This window comes from Pogona vitticeps, chromosome 9 (genome assembly GCF_051106095.1).
Source record: "Pogona vitticeps strain Pit_001003342236 chromosome 9, PviZW2.1, whole genome shotgun sequence".
Lineage (NCBI taxonomy): Eukaryota > Metazoa > Chordata > Lepidosauria > Squamata > Agamidae > Pogona > Pogona vitticeps.
The window spans coordinates 1611302-1633187 of record NC_135791.1 but is presented as its reverse complement, the minus strand read 5'-3'; the positions used below and the strand labels follow the sequence as shown (position 1 = coordinate 1633187).

General features: G+C 52.8%; 1 protein-coding gene across 3 annotated transcripts in view; it reads left to right on the top strand.

The window, feature by feature from the left end:
• The first annotated feature begins 1840 nt into the window (after positions 1 to 1840).
• NHSL3 (NHS like 3) overlaps positions 1841 to 21886 on the top strand; it is a 52904-nt gene continuing 32858 nt past the window's right edge. For 2 of the 3 annotated variants that reach the window (XM_072979950.2, XM_072979949.2), the window contains exon 1: positions 1841 to 2246. In XM_072979950.2, coding sequence (XP_072836051.2) covers positions 1970 to 2246 — 277 coding nt within the window. In that variant the 5' untranslated portion in view covers positions 1841 to 1969. Of the gene's footprint in view, positions 2247 to 16297; positions 16457 to 21886 lie in introns of those variants that run through there. The other variant, XM_072979952.2, reaches the window with a different exon arrangement.

The following is a 21886-nucleotide window of genomic DNA, read 5'->3' as shown; positions in this document are numbered from 1 at the left end:
GGGGGACGAAGTTACTGACTCTGTCCTGGGTCTGATGGAAGAAAAGCATAAGCGTGTTGAACAGCGGCATGCACAGGACCAGACCTCTGTGCCTGACATCTTTCCGACCCTTTGCAAGAGGCTACTTTCAATGGCAAGGCAGATGTGCTCCAAGAGCAGGGAAATGCATCATGTCAAGGGATCTCCTGGGTAACGACAACGACAGGGTGCCCATCAGCATCTTTGGGAGGCAGACGGTTTGCCGAGAGAGAAGCTGAGTCATGCGCACGGCTCTGCTTCCCAGGCTCCCTCTGCGCTCTCCTTTGCTATGTCCTTCTGCCGGATAGCAAATGGCCTGTTTGTCAGCTCCAATATCGATGCCACAAGAGTGGCTGTGCATTGGCCGTGCAGGATTATAAATCCTTTCCAGTTTGCCATAGATTCAGCTGTGCTGGCCGGAATCCAATTATCAGTTTACGCTTCTCTTAGGGAAATTGTGTTAAGTTTTGGTGGCAAATTACAGGCCGCAGCGGCTGGGGTTGCAAAGTAGCCATGCTTAGCACAGAAGGCAGGGCATCTCGGCTGCAGAGGTTACAGTCCCAGGAACCCGACACAGGATTACATGTGTCGTGTAAACATAACACAGGCAACCTCAGAACCCAAATATTTATTTATTTATTTATTCAATTTCTCTCCTGTATTTCTCCCACAGGTGTTCAAGGCACTTACCCATGACTAAGGAACATATGCAATTAAAAACACAACAAATTATAAAAAGGAAAGCCAATATTAAAAAGCCACTTGCACAAACTCAGAGGGACGGCCAGGCCCTCTTGATGGTCAACAGTTCTGCTTTGGCCCAGCGAAGGAAGGCAACTGGGCTCCCTTCTGCCAGCCTAGAGGTGGGCAGACATGCCATCCTGGCTAGGTGGGCTATAAGGAACTTGAAGGAGGCTGTGTGTACTGGATTGGCACCATCCCATCAGCCTGCTCCTTCCCCACCAGAGTTTCCAGAGTACATCTTTTACATGGCAACATGTTTGAGGAGACCAGAGGGCACCCAGAAGCTGGCGGCATTGATTTCCCAGTTGCTAAGGCAAAAGGAAGATCTGGCCAGGCACTCTGCACATGCTCCCGGGGGCGTGTGAGGCTAGACTCAGCTGGAGGTGCAAAGCTCAAGGGGGGAAAGCCTCGCGGGTCTTTCAGGCTTCCTCTGGACCCTCCGGCGAGCTTCAGGCCGCTGGGTTCTGGGCGGCAGGGCCTCTCTGCTCGCCCGCGGGGGTATCCGGGGCGCAAGGGGCGAGCAGGGCGTCTCGGCACTCTGCACACGCTCGGCGGTCCTCGCCTCTCTGGATGCCCGAGCGGGCTTTCGGGCTGAGCCGAGGTCCCGCGGCTCCCTCCCTCCCTCCCTCTACCTGCCTGGGCAATCCCCGCTCGGGAGGGAGCCGCCGCCGGAGGAGGGACGGCGAGGGCCAGAGGGCGGCAGGCGAGCCGGGGAGGGAGGGAGGCAGGCAGGCAGGGAGAAGGCAGGCAGCGAAGGAGGAGGGGGCGGCGGCGGCTGCTGCTGCTGCTCTCCAGCCGGGCGGATCGGCAGGAAGGCGGGCAGGCTCCGCCCGGCACAGCCCGGCCCGGCCCGGCCGCCTCCCTCCCGTCCGGGAGAAACTTTGGCCGCCGCCGGCGAGCGCCGCTGCCTTCGCAGGGGGCGGACGGCGGACGGGCCCCCGAGCAGCGCCGCCCGGGCGGGTCCCTCTCGGCCAGCGCGCCAGGCACCGGGGCGCACGGACTGACGGCCGGCCGGGGCGCGCCAAGCCCGAGCAGCGGCGGCGGCGGCGGCGGCGGCGGACGCGGAGCCCGAGCGGCGGCGGCGGCGGCGGCCATGGCGGCCCCCAGCGGCCCCTGAAGCCCCCGAGAAGCCGGCCGAGGAGGAGGCGGCGCGGGGGCGGCGGCGGCGGCGGGAGGCGCCTCGCCCGCCGCCGGCGCGCCTTTGGAGATGTCCGGCCCGCGCGCACCTGCGGCGCCCCCCGAGGACGCCTGGCCGGCGGCCCAGCCCCGGAAGGGCTCCCCGGCCGCCAAGAAGAAGGAGAAGGAGAAGGCGAAGGGGAAGGAGAAGGCGGCGGAGAAGCCCGGCGGCGGCGGCGGGGGCGGCGGGGGCTCCTCTCGCCTCCGGCGGGCCTTCAGCTGGCTGCGGGGCAAGCGCAACAAGAAGGCGCCCGACCAGCCGCCGCCCGAGGGCGGGAAGAAGCGCCCGGCGCGCTCCAAGGCCAAAGGTAAGGCGGCGGCGGCGGCGTGGCGCTCTGCACGTGGGCAGCGGAGCTCTTGCGGAAAGCTCAAGCCCCGGGCGGCGGCGGGAAGGGGCGCAGCCTTGCGCCGGAGCAGAGGGGCGGCGCGACTGCCTCCGCGGGGCGGCTGTGGGTGGCCGACCCCCATCTCTTCGCCCTTGGAAGAGCTGCCGGGCCGGAGTTGACCCCCCTGCGCGGCAACCCTCGGGGGTGGGCGGCGGTCCAGGCTCTCCCCGAGGGGAGGATGCTCCCGGGAGGGCTCAGGCCGGCTGGACGGGTGGCTCCCGGTCCCTCCAAGAGCCTCTCCCCCCCCCCCCCCGCCGGCGCCTTCTGGGCGTGTTCCCTCCCGTCCTGGCCTGGCCGCCCTTGGAAGAAGAGCTGCCGGACGCTGGAGCTTCCAGGCAGAGGGTTATCTCATCATCCTGCCCTCTCTCCTCGGGCTGCTCTCGGCCCGCCAAGGCAGCGGCGGGGCTCACAGCTGCCGGCCGTTGGCTTGACTTTCCTCTTGACGTGGGGAAATATTGCTTGGTTGCCTGTGTGTGTGTGTGTGTGTGTGTCCTGGGGCTGTTTTGGGGGGGTTCACTTCTGCACCTTATTTTGTGTGTGTCCCTCTGGAGGAGTTGTTCTACCCTTGGCTTCTCGGAGCAGCGGTCCTGCGTAAAGAAAAAGTGCGACCTCTGAATTTTCCGTTTCTCCTGGAGGGTGTTCCTGGTTCAGTGGACATGTTCCTTCTCTGAGTCATGAGGTCTGGGATCCTGGGAGAAGTTTGAAGTTTTCCGGGGTGGGGGTGGGGGTGGGGGTGGGGACGGAAACAGCTCCACCCCCACCCCCCACCCTTCCTGTGGCCAGTCTCCAGGACAGATGGCTTGTGGGGCAAGGAGGGTTGCTCTACTCCAGTATGTGTGGGGGGTGTCCCTCTCTCATCCTGGTCCCCCTCCCTCCACCTTCCCCTCCCTTACCTTGTGCTGCCCTCAAAGACTGTGGAAACCTGCCAGGAGATGCATTTGCATGGCTGGCCTGCTGATCTGGCCTTGTATTGTTTAATGGATGGGTAGGCCAGCGGTGGCCCAGAGGCTACAGTAGTCAGGCGGCCAGTGTGGCCGGGGCCCATCTGGACAGGACCTATGACCTCAAGCCAAGCCAAGCTGGTTCTGCTACTTGGGCCCTTCTTGGTTTCTGCTAGAGAGGAAGGGAGACCAGGCACATTTTTCTGTACATTCCTTACGGGTGTGCAGGTGTGACGGTGTTGAGGTGCATGTGAGCACCTATTGAGTGGTGTGCAAATGATGTACTTGGTGCAACTTCCCAAGCAAGATGGGGGTCATCCTGGGCCAGACGTTGGAAAGCAAGAATTCCTTGGGAAGGTTATGCGCTGATTTGAAACCAGGTGTTTAGAAAGGCGTCTGGGTGTCATCCTTTCTCTGATGGACCCGCCAACAGTAGCAGTCCCATTCCCCCCCCCCCGCCCCAGCTGGTCCCCATAGCTTACCAGGACTGTCTTGTAGAGCTGAATTTTGGATGAGTCCTAATGCATGGAGGGTCCCCATCCTAAGGCCTCTGTTCTTTCTAGATTCCCTGCCCATCATCTTAGATAGCTCAGTCGTTGAGGTCTCTGGCTGCAGGGCCAGAGCTTGGGAATTCAGTTTCCTCGCCGGGCCTCCTTGAGAAAGGCTGGCCTTGATGATCCAGAGGGTCCCTTCCAGCTCTGCTGTTCTCAGATTATCTAGACGGATCGTGCTAAGGTCAACTGCGTGAAACACATCGCCCTAAGCAGCCCCTTACCTTACAGCTGCAGGCAAAAGGGTAAAGGCATGCTCTGGGTTAAATGTATGGCTAGCATTTACCATTGGAGGCAGGCATGTGCAGCTTGAGAGACACACCGAATGCCCAGTGTCTGGGTTTCATTTATTTACCCCCTTCCTAACCCGCTCATGTTAAGACACCTGCAGTATGTTCTGAAAGTGAGCTTCTGGTTGTATCTGGTATTTTAGCTGATGGTGACATTTCTCTCTCCCTCTCTCTCTTGCTCCGGTGAGCTCAAGGGGTCTTCCAGGGCTTGCTTGCTTGCTTGCTTGCTTGCTTGCTTGCTTGCTTGCTTCCTTCCTTCCTTCCCTCCCTCCCTCCCTCCCTCCCTCCCTCCCTCCCACTTGATCATTGCAAGAACTCTGGGAGGTAAAGTAGGCTGAGAAAGTGTGGGACGGAAAGGTCACCCTTCAAGCGGGGATTTGAACACAGATCTCCCAATCAGCCAGGCACCGTTGCAGCCGCCTGGTTTATTCCAGGCTTGCCCAGCCTCTGCTGGGTGCCACCCTTCTGCCCTAAATCTTGACCCTGCCCAGGGTTTGGAGGATGGCATGCAGCGGTGAAATCAGAACTGAGCATCGGCCGCTAAACTTCAGAGCAGGAAATGCCCAAAGTAAAACTCTGGAGATGATAAGGAAGAGGACAAAGGACAACAACGACACAGCCCTCTTGGCTGGATCCGGCCCAAGGTCCGGCTTGTCTTATTCTCTGTCTCCAGCCTTGTCCAGACAGATGTGTGCCTGGGAAGCGCCTGGGAAGTGGCCGAGAGCTTCATTTAGCTCAGAGAAGAGCTGCCTCCGGCGGAGGAGAACCCGATCCCTCTTCTCAAAATACACAAAGGCAGTGGGGATCAGTTGTCATTCGTTGACATGGCAGGAAATCAGACATGCTGTGAGGAGAGGTGGCAGGGCCCCTGAAGCACGGTGAGGCTGACACCAGCTAACGGTGGTGAAATCCGGATCCATTAGTCTCCGAGGGCGGATCATCTTAATGGATCCCCCACCCTTAAAGAGGGGAGAAGAAGCTAATAGGCTAAACTTGACCAGGAAGTGGTCTGACCATGACAAAGGGCTCACAAACAGCCCTTCCACATCCAGACCACCATCTTCCAGTCCCGTTGAGAAAACCAGGTCCAAGGTGCGGGCCCTTCTCATGCGTCGGGCCGATGACACATTGAGACAGCCCCATGGTTGTCATGGCGACCGTGAAGTCCTGAGCTGCCCCAGTCAAAGCAGCCTCGGCATGGATGTTGAGGTCCCCCAGCACCAACAGCCTGGGAGTCCTCAACACCAGGTCCGAGACGACCTCCGTCAACTTTAGAGGGCTGAAAGTCTTCCTGGTGCACATGGTTTTGGAGGAAGGCAAGCACCCCTTCTGTGGAGTTCTCTTAAGGAAACACCAGGCCCTGGAAAAGGGCCCAAATTCCAAATATTCATACCTCCCCTGCAAAGATGGTACCCAGTCTGGCGTAGTGGACAGAGAGACTGACTAGGACTCTGGAGACCAGGGTTCGAATCCCCGCTCAGCCACGGAAACTCACTGGGGGCGTGGAACTGATAAAGTCACACCTTAAATATCTCACTTTGAAAGCTTCCCTAGGGTTGGTTCTAACTTGACAGCTCAAAACAACCACAACCATAAAGATAGATTGCTTGGAGTGCCTTTTTAATTATAGGTACCTGTACCTATTTTGTATGGTTCAAGTGACTTGTAACAATAGTTATGAGCTACATGCACCATCCTGTTTGTCCTAAAACAAACAGTATAAACTCAGCAGAAGTGTGACAGGGGTTAGCACCTGGTTCTGGTACAGAGACCACATCGGTTTCGACATGCGTACATGAGGGGTCTTGAAAGCCACGTTCCTGCAAACTCATATATAGCCGTCGCATTGCCTAGCGCCGATGTGACATGTGTAGGATTGGAATGCATGTATCCCTACCCTTCTCTGTCGTGTTCTGAACAACTCAGTGACTTTCCATGGAAGCAAGCATTGATTTATTCGTTGTACGTTAAGATTGCCGGACCGAAGACAGCCGAGAGATTGGGCAAGTTAGGCGTGGTTAAGTCCCAGACATGGCCATTCCCTGCCTACCTGCCCGACCCCTAGCTCTTCTTTCAGGGTCTGTTTCCTTCCTTTCTAGCTCACAGCCAGCCTCTCTCGATGTGGCTCTCAATGTTTTTGACCAACTTTTTTTAACTCCCTAAGAAAAAGACAGAGACAATATGCAATCCTTCAATTGCATTGAAAAAAATGTTCTGGCTTTCCATTGCAATTTAGGGTGGATTTGTGCAGTGCTTTGCATCAGTGATCCTACACATATGGCTGCCCCTCTAGCTCCCTCCCCCCTTCTGCAGAGTTTTTGTGCAGGATAAGATTGGGGGGGGGTCTTGTTGGGGCACTTAGCTGATTCCTCCCCTTTGCTGGCAGCCTGTGTGTAAATAAACCTGAGTGTACCAGTTAGAGACATCTCAGGAAGATGGGAAAGAAAGCCGGCCCTGCCCGGAAACTGAAAGTGGAGCAAGAATAGCCGGGCGTGTTTGTCACAGACATCCCGAAATTCCTTCTTAATCAGTTCCTGGGTAAAACCAAGGACATCTGGCTGGCCCCTGTGGGAAGCAGGGCGCTGGACTGAAGAGGCCTTTGATAAAATTCAGCAAGTCTCTAGAGATGTGGACTCTGTTCGAACCAGTGCCTTGTCAGCCTGTGGGACAGCTGTGGGCTCCCATCATCTCCCGGCTTCCCATCGTTCTCCGTCACTCAAAGGGCGTGTGATGGGATGAGCCCAATCGTGTGTGCCTTTCTGCAGCAGGGGGCTTCTAAAGCGGTCCAGGAGGGGGGCTTTTAAAGTAGCCGCCAGTGCGGGGGCTGAGCTGAAAAGGATCCGTAGTGCCAGCTGAAGGAAATGTGAAGGAATATTCACGGAAGATGGGGGGGGGGCTTGCAAAGGGAAAGGACATTAACTCTTTTAAAGAGTTAAACGCCAGGGGATCCTGCTGGCCGTCAAAGGGGCTTGAAACGCGTGGGTGCAAGGAACTGCACGTGGGTGTTTCTCTAGCATTCAGCCACACAGGACCCCCCCCCCCCCATTCTGATTCCTAGCCAGCCGAGGCTGGATGAAATCATCACCCTCTATCATCACTCCATAGACTCCGCTTCCAAGGGCCACGCCCGGTCCAACCCTTTCAGCTCCGGCTGCTCTTTTCCCTTCACATCCTCAGCCCGAGAAAGGTCTGAGCTTCCCAGGGTGGCAGCTTGGCCGTTTCGGAAGGTGGCATTTGGCACGGCCACAGGGTGGCGTTCAGATGGGGGGGGGGGTGGACAGGCATTGTTGGATGGGTTTATGGCCCTTTTGAGGGTGGAGTGGAAAGGCTGTAAAAAAGAAAAGGAAGCTTCTTATTATATTTTTATTAGGCTTTTGTCTGTAATTTGGGAGGCTGCACAGCACGTGGGTGGCGGGGGAAGAGGTGGTGGTGAGGGGATGCTGGAAGGCTTGGCCTCTCCGGAGACGGGACTTGCTGCCTTGTGATCGGGAAATGGTGTGGCCGGCTTGCCAGCAGCGGGTGACATTTGAGCCTGAGGCTGTTGGCGAGGGTAGGAGGTGCTGCAACCCAGGTGAGAGGGTCCCTGCAAAGAGAATCCTCTGGGTGAAAGAGGACATGTTTTGGGTTCATCTTGACTTCCTGGTTCCCCAAAGGGTTAGGGTTTCTGCCTTTCTGTTTCTTGACGGGACTTCTCCTCCAGTTCCAGATCTTGGAATACCCTGCCATGACCTTAAGATAAAATATTTCAAAGGTGAAGAGGCTTGGGCTCCCTGTTTTGAACTACGGCTCCCATAATCACATAGTCTGAAGCGTACTGACGAGACTTCTGGGAACTGAAGTCCAAAACACCCAAAGAGTCCAACAGCAGCTGCTTTCCCTGGCAGGAGACCTTCCTTAACCAAAGGGTTCTGGAACCATTTCAACAAGGATAGATTCCCAAGGATTTTCAGCAGGAAAAGCTTGCCTGCTCCCACCTGTGTGCTAAATCTGGTGTGCTTTGTGCGTGACGCACTGTTGCGAGGACTCCTTACTGGGTCACCTGTTGCTGCGCTTCCGCCTTTGCAAAAGCTTAGCCTCCCCAGGAAATGCCTTGGTTAGGGTGTGTCGTTATTGTCAAACAAGGTTTCCAGCCTACAGGCTTGAGGTTCAGTGCAGAGGCGAACCTTGGAATTAGTGGCACCACCCGACCAGCACAGCTTGGGGGGTGGGGGTGGGAGAGAGAGAGAGCAGCTTTTTCTGGCCTGGGAATTCTGGGAACTGTAGTCAAAAAATGTAGAGTTCCCAAGCTCCACCTGGGCCTTATCTGAATTAAGTAAAACAGCATCCAGGGGCTGTAATCTTGTTTCCGTGGACCCGACCCTCCCACAGATCTCGGTTGCCCCATCTATCTCCAGCCTGGGCAGGAATGGGGATTTCTTGGCTAAGCTGCCAAATGAAAAACTTCCCGGGACATGTTCATGCCCGACACCCCTGCCTGGCTACATTGGGTAGGGTTCCTTGTTTTTGTCATGGTGGTTTGCTCAGAGGAAACCTCTGTGCTGCTCACGGGCTTTCCAGAGACCCGTTTGCTACCATCCGTTCAGCGCAACCCTGGGTCAAGAACCGAACCGTATTGTTCCTGCCTCCATCCAAGCGCCTGCCTTGGTTCCTATTTGAAACATAACCCCCAACCAAGAAGTGTGTAATCACGTGTGTGTGTATGTGTCAGAATTTGCTCCAGTCTAGACACAACAGAGAAGGTCACATTCTTCTGCTCTAAAAAGTACCTGGACGGATCCTTCTTGTTACGGACGCCTTCCTAATTTTTGGGAAGGGCAGGGGTCTGGGGACCTTCTCTAAGCCTCCAGGTGTCCAGGACCAGAAATTTTTTGCCAGTACATGTAGAAGTTTGCATTTTTAAACTTGGGGTTTGCTCATCCTAACTAATGACTTTCCTATGAAATTATTGCTCCCTTTTTCAAAATGGAATATCCTTAGAGAGCTTAACACACGCAGACCTCTCCCCCCCCCCCATGGGTGATGACCATCTTTCCACCTCGAACTTCCAAATTCCGGTGTTCCCTGCCTGCCTCCTTCCCTTCCAAGCCACTGAGTACTCGCTCCACCATCCAGCCTTAGCAAGGTGTCTCTGCTTTGTTGAGGCCTGCATGCCTTTAATGGATTAATGGGAGCAATTAGTTCACTGCAGCTTCCCTGCAATTTTATAATGCGTGCCCTTATTTAAATACTATTGATTAAAGGCTGGGCAGTTGATTGACTGTCCCTTTAAAACAGCATCACCTTTTATGTCGCGATGCTGGGACAACCTGGATTTGGAAGTTTTTTTCCCCAGAAGCCCTTAGGTGTTGCGTCAAAACCAGTCCGTAAAAGCCATTTCTGTGTGAAATCCCCTCTTTCAAGCTGCGGAGGGATGGGGTATGTTGCACATGTGAACTCACTCCGAGGCCGCCTGCTTGGAGAAGAGAAAAGCAGCCCTATATAATGTATGTATGAAGTGAGCAGCTGTTATAAAGAGATGATTCCTCACCATGTCTCTGGAAGGGCCGCTTTCAGGGATACAGGTGCGCGCTTGCGCACACAAGCAGTTCTAAGCTTTCTGTATCTCTTACGTCCTCTTCTTTTAAACAGCTTGCAACCGTAAACCCAGGTGTTGTCTCTGTTTACAACTCAGAAAGGCAGGGCTGATTTGTTGTTATAAACAGAATTATCTATGGCCAACGTGTGTCTTTCCCAGAGGCTGGGAATGTTGCTCTTTTTGGACTTCAAATCCCAGAATGCATGGCCGGCTGGAGGATTCTGGGGGCAGTAGTCCAGACTTTTAACCTTTGGAAAACTCCGGTGTTTTGTCTTTCATAACCCACAGCTGGGAAATCGGTGCCTAGATTCAGGGAGTTGTGGCTTGTGGGTTCAGAGTCTTTCTGCTTTAAAACGAAGCAGAGTTCATGGTCTGGGTGTGATCCTGTGATAAGTGTCTTGTGACAAAGACTGTTGGACTACGATTCAGGAGACCTGGGTTCAAAACCCTGCTTAGCTGTGGAAACAGGCTGGGGGGTGGGTGGAGGGCAACAGAAAAGCAATTCCTAAAGCATTTCACATATTTTACAAACAAATAAGTATCACCAGAAGTCGAAGCGGACTTGATCACATGTGACGACAACAGAACTAGGAAAATTATTTTCAAAATGTAATTAGTTGTATTAGTAGCTAATTGTAAGTTCCTCTAATTATTAAGTTGCTTTGGTTAATCATAACTCAAAAGTTGCTTTGGTTAATCATAACTTAAAAAGTGACTCAACCTTTTTTTTTAAAAAAATAAGTAAAACAGGTACTTTTAGTTCCTTCCAACAGAACTGGGAAAGAACAACAGCTGAGTGCCGTTTCCTCTTACCGGCCTTGTCATCGCCTCCCCATGATGGCTGCTAGGCAGACTTTAGGGTTTATAGTGAGAAAAAGCAATGATTCAAACACAATTATAGTCATAATGTTATCTGATGATTATACCTTAGTTGTTGGAGTAAAGGAACGAGTGACAAACAAGTACATTTGTGACCTAGCCCTTCTGAGCTTGTTCTCTTGCGTTGACACGGCGAAGATCGGGCTGTGGAGGTAGGCCACCTTCTCAGGCTGTGTGCAACTTTTGTCTTTTTTCCTTTCCAAGAAAAGAGGAATAAAGCCATCGGGACCATCCAGGTGTATCCAGAGATTGAGCCTCAACAGTTGAGCTCTGAAATGGCTCCTTTCTTTCTTCCTGCAGCTGCCTGGCAGGGTTCCTTTCCTTTGTTTATTAAAAGGAGTAAATTTTACCTTTGCCGTCTCCCAGTTCTACTATGGGAGGGGCAGCGGGGGGGGAGGAGTGTCCCAGATCTCCATTCAGCCTTTTGGCACAAGGCAGGTTGCACACCACCCCCCTTTTGAAACTTCTTAGCCCAGGCGCAAACGTTTTTTCCGTCGAGGCGTGTTTCTCTCTCGGCTGCCACTCTCTCCGCTTCGTGTTGGGGCACGCACTTGGGAATGGTGGAACTCGTGGCCTCGTGCACAAATACATTTACAAAGGGGCCTTGAGTCTGAAGCTCTCCAGAGGCCTGAGGATCGCAGGTCCCATGGTCCTTGGCTGCTTGCTCAGGGTGGCTGGGGCTGATGGGAGTTGGAATCCCCTCATCCTTTGAAAGATAGTTCCCATTTGTATTTATTGTATATTTTGCAGCATACCACATTCTCTCCCTCCTTTCTTTTGCAGGGGGAGGGCTGACAACCCATGGCACAGAGCTGGGGTGCACGGCACATAGATGTTGCTTTGCCCCAGGTGTCGAAATTGCACCTGGTGGTGTCCCCTCCCCCATGTCAAAGGAAAAATAAACATATTAATATATTTAAAACATTTATATGCCACTTTTCTCCTTAATAAGGATTGGGGGGCGGCTATTCTGAAGAGTCCTAGTACACCTGTGGCTGAGACAAGGGAAGATTTGAGCCTATATGATGCCGTTCTGTTTCTCTTACATAAATCTATATGATTCTTCTGCACAGGGAGAATGGACATCCTTTTTTCCCCTTTCCGTTCAGATGTTTTGGACTACATTTCCCATCATTCCACCCAGCATGGGAGTTGTAGTCCAGCCTATCCAGGGGAACACCCGGGCAGAGGCAAGATAGAGGCAACGCCCAGCAACTCATACCCAGAGTTGTTCTTACTGGGTGAACGGCGGGCATTTCTTCAGCCGGGCTAAAACACCTTTGCTCGCTCTCGGCCCTAATTGCTGGAATACTTTCCAAGAGTTCTGTGTAATAATTGTCTTAATCTGGTGGCTTTAGAAGGCCGAGAGTGACGTTTCAGAAAATGCGCACAACAAGGATCCGGTTTCTGGTTTGAGCTGGAAATTCTGGCCAAGCTTCTGAGCTGAACAAAGCAAGGTGTGTCTTTTCCAACCGCAGCTCCTCCACCGAGAGAAAAGGGCAAGAAATAATTTATTTTTATTTTTATTTTTTGCAAATGGCATAAACTGAGACCTGATTTTCAGACTCCTCAAACTGTTTGGAAGTCAGATTTCTGTGTGTAAGGAAGGTTTTTCTTCCTTAAGACGACAGGATCGTTGACGCTCCATCCTGGCCCCTGAAGAAGGTGAGGGACGAGAGAGAGCCGGAGAGCTGCTGAACAAATAGAAGTTAGGAGGACGTTTGGGATGAGTTGCCCAACCGGTGTGGGTGGATTTGGGCTCATGTCGGTCTTCCTGCCTTCGGTGAGGAGGCCCGGCTGTTTCCGTGGCTCGGCTGCCTTGGGTGCTCCTACCAGGGAGTTCATCTCACAGAATTCAGTGGGAATTATTCCTGGAAGAAAAAAAACATGTACAAAATGAAGTCCACATGAAACGCCTCTTTCCGTGGCCTTGATTGTGGCATCCGTTCTTGGCCGCGGCAGGAGAAAGACATGAACCCAGAGGGCTGAAAACAGGTCTTAGCAGGAAACGGCTGCCCATAAGTTACCCTATTTCTGTTAATGATTCCCAGTCTTGACCTTGTTTTAATTCTTCTTCTTCTTCTTCTTCTGCTTCCACCCAGGAGAGTTTTCCTTTCCTTCGGTGCCCGCCTTTCAACGGGCTGTGTAACTCCCCAGGCTCGATTCCACCGGCTAACCTGCGGTGACCCATAACTTGCTCAAGAGTTTCACTTAATCAGCTTTGCTCATTAAGCTTTCCTTCCATTCCTCTGGCAGAGTGTAACCACAGGGAATGAGGTTGGGGGTGGGGGGAGGTGGTGGAAAGGGCCTGTCCAGAGCAAGATGGTGATGGGGGGGGGGTGTCGGGCAGGCGGTTTGAAATAACTTTCCAGTTCTGAGTCCTACATTGGAGCAAAGGCAGGCAAGCATGACCCTAAGCTGCATCTGTTGGGTTTTCAGGGCCCCCTGGTTCGGAAGGACTGGCAAGGCTGTGGGGGTGGGTGGGTGGGAGCTGCTAATGTGGCAGGAGAGAAGGTAACAGGGGAGGGCTGGAGAAAGCATCTCACGGGTAAAGAACGGGGTCAGTGGATGACAGCAGCAGGACGCTGCACCGGGAAGGGAAGCCTTGTTTCTCTGGCCACTGGGTGGGGCCATCGGTCAGCGGTGGCAACACATGGACTCTGCTCCAAGTGGAGGGACTCCCGGCCAGCCGGCAGTTCTACTGAAAGTGCAGGGAACTTCTTTTAACCCAAAAGTACAGTCCAGCATCACTGAGGTTTCGAGGGCCACGTCGCAGCTGTTATTCTGTGCCGCCGAGCCAGAACTGGCATTTAGTGCCCCTGAAAGGGCTTTCAAGATAAGTTTCAGGGGTGGCTTTGCCAGCTCCATTCCCCCAGTGAGTTTCCGTCGCCAAACGGGGATTTGAACCCGCGTCTCCTGAGTCCCAAGTCCAAGCTCTGTCCGCTATGCCATGCTGGGTATCTTGTAGGGGTGAACGAGGCCAAAAGAGAGAGAGAGATTGGAAATAGCAGCATATTTTAATCTGAAGCTCTTCTTGCGGTGTGTCTTCTGTGCCATCAAAGTTACGTCTGACTTACAGCAAACCTAAGAGGGATTTCAAGATGAGTAAAATACCGTATTTTTCGCACTATAAGACGCACTTTCCCCCCACAAAACAGGGGAGTGGAAAGTCTGCGCGTCTTATGGAGCGAAGAAGACAGATTATTTCTTCCTGTTTTCTTCTCCTAAAAATTTGGTGCGTCTTATGGAGAGGTGCATCTTATGGAGCGAAAAATACGGTAGTTAAAAGAGAGCAGCACCCATTGATGCTGTCGTGGAAAAGAAGGTGCCTCGAACGATGGGACCCTTCGATCTGGTGGTCAGTTGGCCATGTTTGAATCTGGCCCTACCGCTGGGGAAATAGATGAAGTGGAAAAGATGGTGAGATAGGCTGACATCCCAAGGCAAACCAGGCCCCTGAACTTTGATTCCACCCAGGTGAGCCTGTGTCGGGCAGGGCTTCTCCGAGCATCCAGGTGTCTGAGCACAATTCGTGGCTGGTGGTCCAGAAAGTAAAAACAGCTCTGGATTGGGATCAAAGCCAAGACCCTCTAATCTAGAGTTCAGGACAACCACCTGCCTCTGGGAAATGAATTAGCAGTAGCTAAATGGAACAGGATCCGCCCATATCATATATTGCCCAACAACTGATAACGTGAAAATGTACAGCCTCCGGTATCAGAAAAGATCTCTGGCCATCATGGCCCGTAGCCTTTGGTGTGGAGCCCTCGGCCAGGAGTTTCCCTTATCCCCTTTTCAGACCTCCCAAGATGGCAGCCACTGCTTCATCTTGTGGCACAGAGTCCCATGGTATAACTCTGGGCAGTGTGGAAAAGAACAGCTTCTTCTCTGTCTACAAATAAGGCCCTAATGAGCTTGCAAACAACATCCTTGGGAATGTGTTGTTTATGCGGGTGTGTTTCAGCATGTTGCGATTGTAAAACATCCGCCAGGCGGCCGGGACGCACGTAAAATGAGGGGCGTTTTTTTTTTGCTCTGCATCCCCTCGAGGATGGGAACTGTACAGAAATACGCGCGGCTGCCATTTGATTTCAGAGTTTTACTTGTGGGGTTGCAATTTCATCGCAGGACATTCGGGGGAAAAAAGGCCTTGTGGGATCGTGATGGGGAAACCCAGCCTCTTTCTTGGCTGGTTTTACCGGCCTGTTTTGGCAGCTCTCTGAAGAGGCCAAAGCGAATACTCTTCTGCGCCGGATCCAGGAGGCTTTCTACATGTGATCTGACTTGTCAGGGCAACATAAAGGCAGTGGCCGCCAGTCCTTTGAGCGCCGGAGGGGAGGTGGCCGTGGCTTTCCTCAGAGTAATTCTTCTGTATCGTGAGGCCGTAAGTCAATGCAGGCCTAGAAACTAAAATCTATGCAACTGGGTAGTGTACATAACAAAAATGTCCATGGTGCCTACATTTGGAGGAGAATAAAATAAATACGGGGGAAATCAAAAAGTTGAAATAAATTGTTGTTATATGCCATCAAGTTACTGTATTTTTCGCTCCATAAGACGCACCTTTCCATAAGACACACCAATTTTTAGGAGAAGAAAACAGGAAAATATAATCTGTTTTCTTCGCTCCATAAGACACACAGACTTTCCACCCCCCTGTTTTGTGGGGAAAAAGTGTGTCTTATGGTGCGAAAAATATGGTACCTCCGACTTATGATGACCCTATGAATGAGCCATCTCTAAAAATCCCCTCTAAATCCCATCTCCTCAATAGCCCTGATTAGCTCTTGTGAAATCAAGCCTGTGGTTTCCTTTAGGGAGTCTGTCCATCTCATAAATGGTCTTCCTCTTTTCCTGCTGCCTTCCACCTTTCCTAGCCTTATTGTCTTTTCCAGAGAATTCTGCCCTCTCAGGAGGCGCCTAAAGTAGGAGAGCCTCCGTTTCAGCCTTTTTGCCTCCAGAGAGAGCTCAGGCGTGATTTGATCTACTAGGACCCACTTGTTGGCCTGGGGTATCCACAAAGCTCTCCTCTGGCACCGCATTGGAAAAGAAACAAAATAAGTGAAAGAGAAAGAAAAGGTGGGAAAAAAGGGAAACTCTGGCGAAGGACAGTACATACCCGTGTTGCTGTGTCAAGGCTCAGCCCCTGTGCGGGAGAAGCCAAAAGAGGACCCCTGAGCATGTGCAGAAGGACACCGAGTTTCCCTAAGGCAGAAGAGAGGGTAGACCGTTCTCCCTGGCCAAATGGGACACCTGAGCGAGAGAGGAGAGGTTGGGGAGGGGGTCGGGAGGATGGAGACGGGAGGGCTGCGGGGATTGAGGGATGGATGGCGCGCGCCCCTCTCCCTCCCCGCCTCCCCACCGCCCGCCCCCCCCCCCCAAGTAGGCTCCTCCTCGGCGTCCACCCTGATTGGCCGGGACCCCACTGGGTGGATGCCGGAGGGCCGGACCGGGAGCCGCCGGGCTGAGATGCGGGAGCGGAGCGCACAGCGGCGGCGGCGGCGGCGGCAGCGGCCGCACCATCAGCAGCAGCAGCAGCAGCGGGCAGCAGGCAGCATGTCTCTCTCGGCGCGCCGCTGGAGCGCGGCCAAGGCGGCGGAGAAGGGAGGCTTGCCCGGCCCCGTCATGTAGCGCCCTGTTCCTCCTCCGCCCAGCGACGAGGGGGTGGGGTGGGGTGAGGGCAGGGCGGGCCGGGCCGGGGAGGGCGGGAGGGGAGCCGAGGGTGCCGGGGGGAGCGGGAGCGCGGAAAGGTGCCTCTCTCGCACCCGCAGGGCAGGCGGGCGGGCGGGCAGGCGGGCGGGCGCCATGGGCAACTCCTACCGCAAGCGGACCCCCCCGAGCGCCAAGACCACCTGGGCCTTCTGGACCTTCGGCCGCTCGGAGAGCTCCAGGACAGGTAAGGGGGGGGGGCGCACCAGGTGCGCGCCTGGGAGCCGGCGGGAGGGAGGGAGGGAGGGCGGGGAGTTTCTCCCCCGGGTGTGGGGCTCCTCGGAGTGTAAGTTTAAGGTGCGTAGTAGGAGGGTGGTTCCCCCGCCTCCTCCTGTTGCCAGGGCTGCTCCCCACCTTGATCAGGTAGGGCCAAGGGGCAGGTTCCTTGTGCTCGCTTAAGGGTACCTGGGGAGGGGCTCCCCAGTCCTTCACACGCCCCACCCCTCGAAATCCCATCTTTTGAAACCAACCTGTTGCCCCCCCCCCCCCGTGCCTTCGGCGCTTCCTCTTACCTGCCCAAAACATGGCACCCCGCTGACCTTGAGCTGCCCTCCCCAGCGGCAGAGGGGCTGCTGGGGTGGCAGAGGGTGGGCGGGCCGTCTATCATCTGGGAAAGTTACTTTGCATGTGCTCAGAGGCATTGCTGTGAAGCAGCCTCCGGAGGTCCTGGTCGCAAAGGCGGGATTCCGGGGCTGAATGAACCCCTTCGGTCGGATCACGCCCTACCTTGACGGCTGCAGTGGAAGTGGGCTGTCTCCCTTCGGGCGCTGAGAGGTCCCAGGTTGTACCTGGAGATGCTGGCTGTTTAGAGCAGGAGGAACGGAGGGGTGATGGTGGTGGTCCCGTCTTCCAAAATACCGCAGAGCTGATTTCTTCCTCTTTGACACGTCCGGTCAAGCAACGCTCTTCCGAGGTCCTCATTTTAAGCCAGAGATGTTCTGTGAATGTCAAGAAGCTCGACTTTTGACTTCTTTGCATTAACAACTGGCATTGGATTCCACTTTTACTCCACATTCAATCTCATCTGATTTCAGAAATTAAACAGGGAGGAGGCCTGGTTAGTGAATACTGCAGGGGGGGGGAGACTGTTAAAAATGTCCAGGTTGAACCGGGAAAAAAAATTCCTACTGCAAATCCCAGAGAATTGAGGCCGGTCAACCATCGTGGGCTAAATGAGTCCGTGTATTTATATATTTAATTTTTATACTGCCCATCTGGCCGAAGGCCACTCTGGGCAGTTTAGAACATGAGAAAAATAAAACACTAGTCAGTCAAGGGCTGGGCTCAGGGTACAGAGGCTTCTGAGCTTCCTTCACCACCTTCCTGTTCTCCGATTCATAAGGCGACTGGCACATCTTGTTAAAACTCTACCAGAATCTAAAACAGTGCTTTAAAAAAAACAACAACACACGAACCAGACAGCCGTGTAACATAGCAACAATATCATCAGACCTCCAAACCATCAATAACATGGTGCAGCAATAAATACTCAGTAATTAGAAATAAATGCACATTTCACCAAACCTCCTGGCCGAATTCAGTCTATGGTAGACTCTAGAATTCCCATAGAAGAGCGCGGGGGGGGGGGCTTGATCCAAAAGATGATGGGATGCCTTCACTTCTAGTGGGTATGCACAAGAGTGGGGGGGGGTTAATAAAGGGCCATGGATCCTGTCCCTGCCCAGAATCCTTAAGCACCAAGAGAAGTCATACATTTGCAGTAAGCTTTGGATTGTTGATCTGTAATGAGTGAACAGAGCTCAGTGGGTTAGGTCTCTGGTGGTGGAGTCAGAGGTTTGGGAGTTTGAATCCCCCACTGAGCCTACTTGAGAGGGGATGGACTGGATGACCACGGGATCCCTTCCAGCTCTGCAATTCTAAGATGATAAACTAATAAAACCATTTCCAGAGTACTGAGCAGCAATGAATTGAGGATAAGTCTCTTTTAAGTGTCTGCGGCACTGGTGGGGATCTGGCAAGGGGACCTGCATTTCCACCTCCCACCCCTGTAGCTTGGTGATAGAACTCCCCCCCCCCCCCAATTAAGAGCTTGTGGATTAAAAACAGGGGTGTTTGTTTTTATTTCCCACTCTGTTGGTGCTCCTGCAGTGGGCGAACATGTGATTGGGGGAGGTCAGGAGGAGAACTGGGTTTTGCTTTGTGTTTTGGTGTGGCTGCTGATTCAGGGAAAGCCGACCCCCCCCCCCCCCCGCCACAATGCAGCAGATTCTGCTTAGCTCATGTTTAGTTCAGAGGGCGACCTGGACACGCAGATGGGGCGATGTGCCAGATAAACAGGAGGATTCAGTCCCAAACAGGTTTCCCACACCAAATCCCCTTCCACCCTGTATTGCCCCTCCGTTTAACAGTGCAGCTTGCTGATTCTCAACTGGACAGAGGGGTGCAAACACATCTTGCCTGATTTAAGGGGCATAGGAGGCAGCCTCCTCCTAGTGGAGGAAGGGGAAGATGTCAAGATGTTTTTTTGGGGGGGTGGGTTGGGGGAAGACATCTATTGTTGAGATTCTTGGTGTGCAAATGAAGGTGTGTTTTGACTCACTCTTGGCATTCAGCTTCCATCCCCACCCCCAGCAATACAACTGCAAGGGCTGTACCAGCCTCGTCAGGGAGGGACTATACCACCATAGGCAGGGGCTGCTGTAGGAAGACCTGAGAATTCCCTCTGACACTCAAGAGGGGATTTCTGAGCTGATTCCTCAGTTAGCCTGGGGGGAATGTTGCCCCTTTCCTGGAGCCATTTGCACCCAGGGACGGTTCCCAGGATGTTTGCTGCCTTTTGACCCCTGCTACCCTCAATGGCTACCTGTCCTGGGTCATGGTGACCAAGTCAACCACGCTCCTTTGACCTGCTTCAGACCCTTGCCAGGTCCCCCCCCCCCAGAACCAGCAGCTGAGACCTGCTGTGCCAGAAGTGTGAGAAATGGGACTTGTGAACATTTCACCCTGTCCTGGTCTGAGAAGGAATCTTGGTTGAGCCTTCTGTCGTTTTTTGTTTTGTTTTGTTTTGCCTGCATGAATCAAAATTAATTTTTCAAGTGAGAGCTTCTAGGTCTTCTGAGGCTGGTTGCAGTTTCTCATGGATAGTGGCCTTCTGCACATGTTCAGAGGCATTGGGTTATTCATTGCTAGTTTACACGCTCAGGCTCATTGATCATGACGTAGACCCCAGCTGGACTGACTTTTTGAAATGTCCGCCTTTTCCGCTGAATTTAGAGCAGGGTACAATTGGCTTGTTTCCTCTTTTCCAACTGTCTTCTGGATGATGGGTGTTGTAGTCCAACACACTTTGAAGCGGCTGATATGAGGAGGCGACTGTAAAATCATTGCAGTGGCCAAAATTGAGAGGTTGCTTTTCCCATAACGTATCTCTATTCTGGAAAAACGTTTTGCTTGACAAACATCTCTGATTTAGGCTGCCCTTAAAGGCAGGAGAGCAGCGCTGATTGAAAAAGTTGGCAGCCACGATGCCAGTATTAACCAACAATTTTTTTTCAACTTTGGTTTGGGATAAACTTATTTATTTATTTACAATATTTGAATGACAATATTTAAAGCCAAATGCAATGTGTAAACAATGGTGGCTTAAATCATTCAAAGACAATATTTAAAGTTAAGAACAATGAGTATGAAGAGGCAGCTTACATCATTAAAAGGCAACATTGAAGCTAAAAACAATAAGTACACAAATATTGAAAAGAAACAAATACCACGCTGAGGAATGGTTAACACAAGCAGTCCTAAAAACACCATCAAATCAGTCGTGCTTAACAAAGTTGCCTTTCTGAAGGAGGACTTCTGGACTCCCGCAGCCCAGGGGGTGGTCCAAAAAAGAGGAGCTTCTTCCCGGTGCTGGTTTGCCTTGTGATCTGGGAACGGGGCCCCGGGACGTTTGAGGCTGAGCTCCAGCCGAGGGCCAGGTTTGGGGTTGGCAGGCGCCCTGGGCCGATTTTTCATAAAGGGACTTTGACCAAGACAGGTCTGGTTTTGTTCTGGCTTTTTTGCCTGTGGATGTGTCAAACTTTCCCCGGCAGGCATTTTGAAAGATGCCCCGGGGAAAATATTTTGGGTACACATTTTGGACCCCTCCTTGTGCTGCCCCTGTTTGGAGCTGGGCCAGGCCTGGAACGCCCCTTGCTAGAAAGATGCGCGGACGGCTGCTGCTTCTGGCCGGAGTCTGGATGGAGAGGGATGGCCACCCGTTCATCCCGAGAGCTTGGCCAGGTGACACGTGGGTGCGTCTGCTGGAGGTCCCTCCTTGAGGGGCCTGGATGGGATGGAGAGCAGCAGGGAAGAGCAGGTCAGACTGTGCGTTTGGCTGTGCGGAAAAGAGGAGGGTGGCAAGTGGAGTTGGTTCCAAAGGTCCAAGGAGAAAAAGAAGCATCCGCAGACGTTTCCTCTTCGGCGCTGCTGTTAAAGCAAGGGGTGGGCCAGGTTCATCTCTGGGGTTGATAGGATGGGCAGGATTTTAATTTGGCTTGGACTTTCCTGCCTCTGCAAAATTCCCCAGCCAAAAAACAAAAACAAAAGGGTGTGTGGTGTGTTGTTGTGTGAGGAAGGCTCCAGGACCACGACTCACCTTGGAAATGGGTTGCAAGGGTCACCCTCTGCCCTGCTTCTGATCTTTTGGAGATGTATCCATTTTTTTTTTAACAAAACTGGAAGTTGGCCTCTGGTCACTTCTGATTTTGTCCTCTTTAAGGTTTGGGGCGTTTGAGGTCCTTCAAATGATTCTGGGGGTTGAAAAAGTATAGAAGGCAGCACAAGGGACCAAATCCTGATGAGAACATTAGGAGGAGGAGGAGGAGGAGGAAAGCAAAATGTTTACATCCTCTGTCTCCTCTTGAGGAGTCCTAATAAGGGTTCCTTCCACCCACCCATCTACAGTTTTCTTTTATAGAAGACTCCTGCGAGTGCATGATATGAATCATGTCACATCTCAACCTTTACTTGACTTCCTCTGACTTTGACCCATAGAGGCTTGTCAAAATTGGTGAAATATTCAAAAGGAGATGATTCAATTTAGGGGTCACCCTTTTAGATCCTGGAGGAAACCAGATGGTATTTTTACCATGTTCCCAGCCAACGTATTGAGACAAGTCTTAGCACTTGATGTGTCTTCATCCAGATGATGCACGTCTTAACCCAACACAAAATCTGTGAAAATCCACAAGGATGTGGTATGTTTCCATGGTGCAAAGAAAGCCTTTGAGATCAGTATTTAGAAAACAACATAGACTGTTTTCACAACATTTCTGAAATGTATGGGTATCCGTTGCAGAAAGTTTGGGGCAGCAGTGGGCATGCTGGGATTGGCAGCCCATCAGGCCACGGATGGAGGTGTGCCTTCATTTGGCTATAACCAGATTTCCCTTCTGAGGTTTGCATTCTGGAGAGCTCAGAGGTTTAAAGAGAGGTTTGGAGTTCGATTCCCCACACTGTGCCTCTTTGACAGGGACTGGACCCTCGATGATCCAGAGAGGGTCCCTTTCAGCTCTTTCGTTCTAAATTAGTTTTTAAATTTATACTGCCAGGTTTGGCAGAAGGGGAAACAAGAGAGGTGTCCCGGTCAGTTTGGAAGTTAAATGCCAAAAGACGT